The sequence below is a fragment of the Pangasianodon hypophthalmus genome, chromosome 27, assembly GCF_027358585.1.
Source record: "Pangasianodon hypophthalmus isolate fPanHyp1 chromosome 27, fPanHyp1.pri, whole genome shotgun sequence".
Taxonomy (NCBI): Eukaryota; Metazoa; Chordata; class Actinopteri; order Siluriformes; family Pangasiidae; genus Pangasianodon; species Pangasianodon hypophthalmus.
The window spans coordinates 8,392,339-8,400,854 of record NC_069736.1 but is presented as its reverse complement, the minus strand read 5'-3'; the positions used below and the strand labels follow the sequence as shown (position 1 = coordinate 8,400,854).

The 8,516-nt window shown below is 39.4% G+C and overlaps 2 protein-coding genes across 2 annotated transcripts; one reads left to right on the top strand and one right to left on the bottom strand.

Moving 5' to 3' along the window:
* The first annotated feature begins 300 nt into the window (after positions 1 to 300).
* On the top strand, positions 301 to 4,027 carry atp5l (ATP synthase, H+ transporting, mitochondrial F0 complex, subunit g). The gene is made up of 3 exons (XM_026922086.3): positions 301 to 459; positions 887 to 1,047; positions 3,827 to 4,027. Exons 1-3 carry the CDS (start codon positions 408 to 410, stop codon positions 3,923 to 3,925), a joined length of 312 nt encoding a protein of 103 aa, XP_026777887.1. The 5' UTR covers positions 301 to 407; the 3' UTR covers positions 3,926 to 4,027.
* A 227-nt stretch (positions 4,028 to 4,254) lies between these two features.
* On the bottom strand, positions 4,255 to 8,413 carry ift22 (intraflagellar transport 22 homolog (Chlamydomonas)). Its single transcript, XM_026922083.3, has 5 exons — positions 8,076 to 8,413; positions 7,877 to 7,959; positions 7,700 to 7,789; positions 5,925 to 6,127; positions 4,255 to 5,774 (listed from the first exon to the last, which is right to left on the bottom strand). The coding sequence occupies exons 1-5, from the start codon at positions 8,127 to 8,129 to the stop codon at positions 5,626 to 5,628; spliced, it is 579 nt and encodes a 192-aa protein (XP_026777884.3). The 5' UTR covers positions 8,130 to 8,413; the 3' UTR covers positions 4,255 to 5,625.
* Between the last annotated feature and the right edge of the window lie 103 nt (positions 8,414 to 8,516).

Sequence of the window (8,516 nt, the reverse complement as noted above, 5' to 3'; positions counted from 1 at the left end):
AACAAAAGAAATTTTGGTAAATCTTTACTTGGCTTAGCCATTTTAAACCCGGAAGGCGCCCCCTTGTGGAACTTATCGCTTCTACTCTACACCGCTGTGTTAGTAGGCCAATGATATGCCGTCGCCCATTTCTTGAGCGCGTATTTCCAATATAAGAAAATTCCATAATTTATTCTGTTAATTAAATCCCTAAATCAATTCAGATAAATATTGTTTTTATTTTGTGTATAAAACTAAATAAGTTTTCCAGCATTTGTTTTATTTTTTTTTTTGTACGCGCGTTGCGAATTGAGGTCAGGCACTTGTTTAGTCTTCTCACCGCAGAGGTCCTTCCGTGTAGGTGACATTCACTGAAGGGGCAGCCGTAGCACTGAGAGCCGAGCTGCAGGTTATCATATCGAGAAGCCATGGCACAGGCGGTACAGAAACTGGTTGCTAAAGTACCCTCTTTGGTTGGCGGTAAGATTTTTTGTGAGCTAAGCAAACATTAGGGAAAAAACAACAACAATAATTATTCGGCTAACTAGGAAGGGAGTGTGCTTTTGCCTTGTAGATAAGTAATGGCCGCTTCGTCAGTGATGTCATGAAGCTAACTTGCTAACAGAAAACACATTCTGTTAACGGTTACACGGACGTTCATAGCTTTATACAGTTCTCACTTTACTGGTTGTCAGTATGGTTTTTGCTTTAGCTAACTAAATATTGCTACAGCACACTAAAGTCATATTATATACACTAAATATATACATACACTAAAGTCGGCTTTAGGACCCTGAATCTCTATATGAATGACGTGAAGGAACTGCTGAGCAGCGGCACTTCAGCGCTAATGATCACTGTGCGTATGATTTGTACTGATTTTGGGTGTTTTTTGCCGGTTTTGCAGCCGCTGTGAGCTACTCGAAGCCCCGGCTATCGACCTTCTGGTACTATGCCCGTGTGGAGCTGGTGCCACCTACTCCAGCCGAGGTCAGCAAGGCAGTGGCCGGAGTGTCGGACCTCGTCAAGGCCTTCCAGGCTGGCCGTCTGGCTCAGACCACAGTCAGGGTGAGCACACTTCAGCCACACATCCTCCTGGAAGCTGGTCCTCCTTTCTTTTCTTCTGCACTTTCTTTACTTTAGTGAACAGAAGGTATTAGAGAGGTTAGATCTTTTTAGATTCAGCTTTGTCATTGTGCAGAGTACAAGTATAGAGCCAGTGAAATGCAGTGTTTTTACATATCCCAGCTTGTTAGGAAGCTGGGGTCAGAGCGCGGGGTCAGACATGATACAGCACCGCTGGAGCAGATGTGGTTAAGGGCCTTGCTCAAGGGCCCAACAGTGGCAGCTTGGCAGTGCTGGGGCTTGAACCCCTGACCTTCTGATCAATGTTATGTTCTATGTTGCTGAATAGAAGTACAGATACGTGTTTATACTGTCTGTGTTCAGTGGCCTTACTGAGCTCCAAAATAAAACCATATTTATATACAAACTGACTCAAAATTCCCAAAATTAATATGCCTTTGTTTATTTGACTCAAATACAATTTCAGGTTAACATTTCCTTTTTAAAATGTTCCACTCTTAAATTAATTTAAAACATGAGCTTGTGTATCATTATTAAATGAAACTCATGTGGGTTTCGAAAGTCCTAGTCAAAGTCCTTTAAGCAGCATTTCATTATAATTAATTTTGTAATTAATGAAATGCTGTCTTAAAGGACTTTGTTTTGACTAGGAATTTTGTACTGTCCCAGCATCACAGAAATGTAGGAGTTAAGGAGTTGAATAAAATTATGTTTTCCAAATTGCTATTATTTCTGGGGGCATAGTGGTGGGGTTTGCAGGTTTACTGGTGGATTAGTGGCCAGCATACGGTGCGGTCCGGGTTCAACTCCAGCCACTGGAGGGTTGCACTCTCAGTGCACTCTCAGTGCCTGTCCCAAGCCCAGAAATGGGGAGGGTTCCGTCAGGAAGGGTATCCGGCGTAAACTTGTGCCACAATCAACAATGCGGACAGGTGATTCAATGTGGTGACCCTGAACGGGAGCAGCTGAAAGAGGAATGTAATTACGTAGCATTTAATGTAATTTTTTAAAAAAAAAAAAAAAACACCTTCAGTTTAGATTTGGGCCACACCTGCTTCTGGTTTAACTCCAAATACAATATTATGAAATATTCTGTTATATTTTTATAACACTAAACGGATACATTGTGTTGCACCCCGAAAATAAACACTAATTGAATTGCAGATTTAATTTAAGAATATTATTTTTGTGCAGACAAGACAATAGATTGAACGCATTAAATATGTGGTAATCATGAAAATCAGAGTTTGACACAGTGATTTTTTTTTTTTTTTTAATGCAAGACTTTCACATAATTGTAACAAAATACCGTTTCCTGGGATTATTTTAAGAACACTCTTCACATGTATGGAAGTGCGTAATTGTACAGATGTCACATTGTCAAAATTACTAAAGATAGTAAGCAGTCTGGCTTTAAGTCAAACCAGTGTGTAAAATGACGTGAATGTTCCCCTGTTGAATGCTTAAAAAAAGTGCAAAAACAAACAAATAAAAATAAAAAGTGGATAAACACGATTTCACCATAATTTTTATCCAAGGAATTGATTATACATGGACATTACATTGTTTTAGTAAATGAGTTTTCCTGTTATAAAAGGAATATTTATGCAGATAATTAGCAAACCAGAAGCACTGGATCAGAAACTATTTTTGTCTGTGCTACCTGGCCTTTTTTTGCCAACTTATTTGCTGTGACATTTCATTTTTCCCCTCTTTCATAGATTGGACTTAACCTCATCATTGTAAATAGCTCCTAACAAAGGCTGGGGAAATACAAATGTGTACTCCTAAGAGAGGAGGACTGTAATGAGTAAATTAAAGGAATAGTTCAGTGAAAAATCAAATTTACAAAATTTCCCCTATTCTAGTCCATAAGCTGGGAGGACATGCTTGGTGTCCAACATTTGTTCCGGTAGTAGTTTCTTTAAAAGTATCTTCTCACTGGACCTCTGGCTAATGTAGCTAGCAAGTAATATAGCTGCAAGTAATGTAGCTAGCAAGTACCAGTTGTCCAGTGGTCATGGCTTACCCAGTGTCTGAAAACCATATAGCTTACCCAGTGTCTGAAATGATGACCTTCCTGCCTAATCTAATGCCAAAGTGCGTTATGAGTATTCTTTACCCCGTGCAGTGCCTTGTTGGGTTTATTAGCCCACTTCATATGCATTCCAATGCTTTTAGAAAGAGTTGGAGAATAGAGCACTGTCTATCCAATGCATCACTGCATCACTGCTATCACAATCATCTAGTGTCAGAATGAGCTGAAAACATCTTGATGTTTGATAGACCAATTTGAAGAAAATACTGGAAATGTTGTATTTTGGGTAAATCATTTCACTGTCCATCGATTCCACTGGTAGTGACCACTTTACCTTTATGCAAATTAGAAGCAAAGTTGCTCACCTCTTTTGTGTCACTTGCTCTGCCGACTTTGCAGAACTTGTGCTTGCTGTTGCTTCAGACCACCAGCTCACACTGATGATGTATGCATTAGATGAGTTTCTGTGCCAGTGACTGGATGTTCAAATCCCAGGGCTTCTACAGAGCTACTGTTGGGTCTGTGAGCACGGCTGTTAACCCTCAGCTGCTCAGCTCTGTGGTTGAACTGTGTTCTGCTTCACTTATGGGTCACTAGGAATTAAAATTCTGAATGAATACGTGTGCATGTTACTGTGGAAAAGGAGCTTAAGAATAATTTGCTTAGTGACTGGGTTAAAAGGTTTTTAAACTGTGATGTTAACAATCTCACTCGTTTCCACAGGACGCTCTGAGGAATGGTCTGGTCACCGCAGAAGTTCTAATGTGGTTCTACATTGGCGAGATCATTGGAAAAGGAGGCATTGTGGGATATGACGTGTAAATGTGGACTGTCCTTGTTTCTTGTTTCTTTGTCTAAGCCCTTTGTTTCCAGTTTGAACTTCTTGGAATCCAGGAACTAAATAAATATGTATTGTTCAAAAAACTTGTATTTGCTCAGTACAATGATGGATGATGATTTACCACAGTTTTAATAATATAAACTTTTATTTGGGCCATTAAAAAATAACTTCACATACCTTGTGCTCCATAATGTGCACTTTTCATACGGCTACCTTGTACATTACTTTGGATTTAAAAGTATGCTGAGACCTTTATTCAGCATGCTGAAAGGTGTATATGACTTTCCTTTTTGGTATCAACTCAAGGCTTCCTTATATACAGTAAAAAAAAAAAAAAAACTGTTAATATAGCATGAGACCAGTGCTGTAGAATAACTGATTATTGGACAGACATTAATTAATATATATATATATATAAATGATCTTAAAGGAATTCTCCAGCGTATTGCAACTTAATCTGTCTCTGCTGCATCTGTATGTGTCATTACCACTTAACAGAATTTCAAATTCATTACCTGTACTGAGAGAAAGAGCAGAAGACACATTTACTCCTTAAAACTCACATCAGAAGTCGTTGAATTTCGGGAAACATTTATGCAAAACGCATAATTTAGTAGAACACTAATAAATTTTACAGCCTGCAAATGTATAATTTGTTCTTTCAGAGATAAGACTGCTTTTTCAGAGAGAGTGGTATGTATCAGAGAGTCTGATAGTGCAGGGATACCACAACACCTTTGGGAAAGTGTGAGTAACTGGATTTACTTTTTACTGTACTACTCCAGCCGTGGAAAGTCAGATAAAATCCCATAAAAACAGCCTTGGTGTTTCTCACAAATCTATCTCATCCTAAGGCCTTTGTAATGGCTGTAGTTATGAATGAGTGTCATATATTCACATATTTTAAATGTTTATCTATGGAGTCAAACAACTGCCCTTAAGACTTCCATTACATTCCAGTTTGTTTTCTGTTCATTTCTCACTACAGAAAATGGGCAAAAAAAGAAGAAAAAAAATGGGCCATGCCCAAAATGGCAAAATATTAAGCTTAATGGCTTAAAGCTTAAAAGCGTAATGGTCTTGACAACAAATCACTGGTCAGAAAATTAGCAAGAATTAAACAGTTGCACTCCTGAGAGCTCCTGCCACCGTTTGCCTGTTCACTTTTGCTGCAGTGAACTGTTTGGGGGGAAAACTAGAAACAGGGGAATTCACTTACATAGCCTTCTAGTACCAAAGATAAAATTATGATAATGATTCGAATGTTTGATGTATAAAATAATAACGTGTCTGGGTGTACAAAATCTTTTCCAAAAATATCTTCTAGGATGTTTTTTTTCCTTAGAAGTTTAGTCATTATTTGGTTATCTGATGCAGCTCATCAAGGGCCTGATAACAAGCTCATAAATGGAACCAGGACTGATAGAGTAGGGAGAGATCTACTGTATTTGTTTAATCCCTGCTAATTTCCTGACCAGTAGTTTGTTGTTAAGACCATTAAAAGGTTAACATTTTGCCATTTTGGGCTTGGCCCATTTTTTTTGTCCAGAAGTGTATATGGAAACATCAGAAATTTTTGCCTGTGGTAATCATACAAACACTACAGATGCAGTAGATCAGAATGAAACTAATTCCTATTTATTTTATCAGTCCTAATTCATATGAATATAAAAAATTATGGTTATGCTATAATGGACATCTCCTCACGCTCCCGACTTTCCGACAAGCTCTGCACAACGTTTCCTAGATATGTGCGGAACTCCTGACGCACCCCTTCAGGGTCTTCCTCTAGGTTGGAATGAAAGAGAGGCAGCTTGTTCAGTTGAGGGGCTGCATAAAGGAAAAAAAATGGACAATATACAGATTTCTCAGACTCACATGGATGCCAGTGCAATGATACAATGAAAGTTAAATTGTAATTTGTCAACAAATAGCATATTTGATGTAATAAACTGCAGTCTGTTTCCTTGTCAGTCTTACCTAACTGAGGGCGGGACGTATCTGCTCCACTCCCAGGCTTGTGGTGTGCTATGAGCAGACACTGTCCTGCCTGTAGGCTTTGAGAGGAGATGAATGTCGAGTGCCAGGTCTCTACTTCCTTGAGGTGACTTGGAATATCAGGGTTAAATACAATGACCACTCCATTGGAGTCTTTCAGGAAAGCTGGCCAGCATGCTTCGAACCTATAATGAGGATGTGAAAAGTGATCAGAGACAGATCCAACCCAAACTTACACACATTAATAACTAAATACTGCTTAAATCCTAATTATTATGTATATAATAAATAAATGTGAATGACAGGGTGTGCTACAGTATTCCCCTTCACCTGACTAATGATACAAGACAGCTAACATATTAAAAATCAAAGGACTTAAGTTCAAAATTAATGTTTCATAGTGAAACAGAGGTGCCAATATTGCTAATGCTCTCCTAGCAAGCAGAGAGAAAAAGCAGAATTGCACAACAAGAGCCCTTAGTCTATGCCTGTGAACATTTTAAGCAACCAGCCAAGTTAAACTCCTCTTTACAGTTTTTATGGCCCATGTCAGATGTTGTACGTTATAATAACTTTCAGTTCTGGACAGTACACTATATGGCCAAAAATATGTGGACACCTGACCATCAGATCCATAAACTATTGCCACAAAGTTTGAACCACACAATTGTCTGGAAGGTCTTTGTATGCTCTAGCATTTAATATTTCCCTTCACTGGAACTAAGGGGCCCAAACCTGCTCCAGCATTAATACATGGTTTGCCATGTCAAGACTGATGCAGAATAACTCGAGTGTCCTGCACAGAGTCCTGACCTCAACCCCACTGAACACCTTTGGCATGATTTGCAACGCCGAATGCACCCCAGGCTTTCTCACCCGACATCAATACCTGACCTCACTAATGCTCTCGTCGCTGAATGGACAAATCCATCCATCTTTCTGTACCTCTTATCCTACACAGGGTCGCGGGGAGCCTGGAGCCTATCCTAGAGGACTTGGGGCACAATCGGGGGACACCCTCAACCCATCGCACACACACATTCACACACTGCGGACAATCTGGAAATGCCAATCAGCCTACAATGCATGTCTTTGGACCGGGGGAGGAAACCGGAGTACCCAGAGGAAGCCCTCAAAGCACGGGGAGTACACGCAAACTCCACGCACACAGGGCAGGTGGGAGTCGAACTCCCAACCCCGGAGGTGTGAGACATACCACCACTAAGCCACCGTGCCCCCTAAATGGACAAATCCACACATTGTAATTGTAATGCTACAGCATACAAAGACATCCTATACAATTATACGCTTCCAACTTTTTGGCAACAGTTAAGGGAAGGCCTGCATATGGGTGTGAAGCTCAGGTGTCCACAAACCTTTGGCCATATAGTGGAAGAAGCCACATGTTTACAAAGAAGATGTCAGTATCAAACCTGTATGGAGTATAGAGTATGATACACAGACTGTGATATTGATATGAGACTGAAAATGGACAGTGGATGGACACAGTACATTACTGTACCCACATGTCAAACAGAACATAAATACAACATGCATAAATGGAGTATTAGAGTATTATATATAGTCATTTGGCAGACACATTTATCCAAAGCAACTTACAAGTGAGTGAGACAGCATTGTTACCAACTCTGCAGTCCTGGAATTTAAACTCAGCTTGGGAAAAAGAAAGAAAACTTGCAAGAAGCTGTTACCTCTGGGCCTGTGAATAGTTCCAGGTAGAAGGAAGGGACGCTCACCTGAAATCTCCAGCACAATCCCACAGCTCCACTTCACAAGCACTGTCTTTGGTTCCACTTCCCAAATGATGAGACTCAAACTCCAGTATCCTGAACAAACACCAGATCATAAACCTTTAGTCAGCAAAACAAAAGATTTCCTCATGTACCATTTATCCTGGGCTGCAGTTTACTGACCTGACTCCCTGTGTGGGGCTGTAATCACCTCCGATTGTCTCCACTGTGTCAGAGAGAAAATTTGCCAAAACTGTCTTCCCACACTGTACATAATATTAACATTAATGCTATTAATAGTTTTAAAGAGAATTCAAACACAGAGAATGAGATCACTACAAATGATAATAATAATAATAATAATAAAAAAATCCATGCTCACCTCACTTGGTCCAATTAAAAGAATTTTCACTTTTAAATTTTTAACTTTTAACATTTTCACAAACTATGGGATAACACGCAAACAGCTAGGCAAAGCTAAGCTAGGCAGCTAACAAGCTAATTTCAAGCCAGCCAGCTAAATTGCTAGCTAATTTCTTTAAATGGTGGAAGAGTTATATAAATAAATAACAGCAAATGGACATATTATTATATTTAAATTCTATTATTATGTTAAATAATATTTAAAACGACACACTGGTGTCAGTGACAGAAATGCACAAAGGTCTGACATAAACATCTCGTTGTCATGGCGCTGCAGGCTGCATAATGGGAAGTCTTACATTTCGTATTCGCAGATTCGCGAATATACACTACAGCAGGTCTGTTTGTGAGCGCATAAACAAGTAGCTTTAACTCACACAACCTGAATTAAGAAGACTGA

Excerpts from the sequence above, each read along its gene's own strand:
- atp5l (XM_026922086.3), top strand. The coding sequence starts at position 408 with ATGGCACAGGCGGTACAGAAACTGGTTGCTAAAGTACCCTCTTTGGTT. Across the intron at positions 460-886 it reads AGTACCCTCTTTGGTTGGCG|CCGCTGTGAGCTACTCGAAG; the intron begins GTAAGATTTTTT and ends CCGGTTTTGCAG. Across the intron at positions 1,048-3,826 it reads TGGCTCAGACCACAGTCAGG|GACGCTCTGAGGAATGGTCT; the intron begins GTGAGCACACTT and ends TCGTTTCCACAG.
- ift22 (XM_026922083.3), bottom strand. The coding sequence starts at position 8,129 with ATGTTAAAAGTTAAAAATTTAAAAGTGAAAATTCTTTTAATTGGACCA. Across the intron at positions 7,960-8,075 it reads TTTTAATTGGACCAAGTGAG|TGTGGGAAGACAGTTTTGGC; the intron begins GTGAGCATGGAT and ends TATTATGTACAG. Across the intron at positions 7,790-7,876 it reads AGCCCCACACAGGGAGTCAG|GATACTGGAGTTTGAGTCTC; the intron begins GTCAGTAAACTG and ends GTGTTTGTTCAG.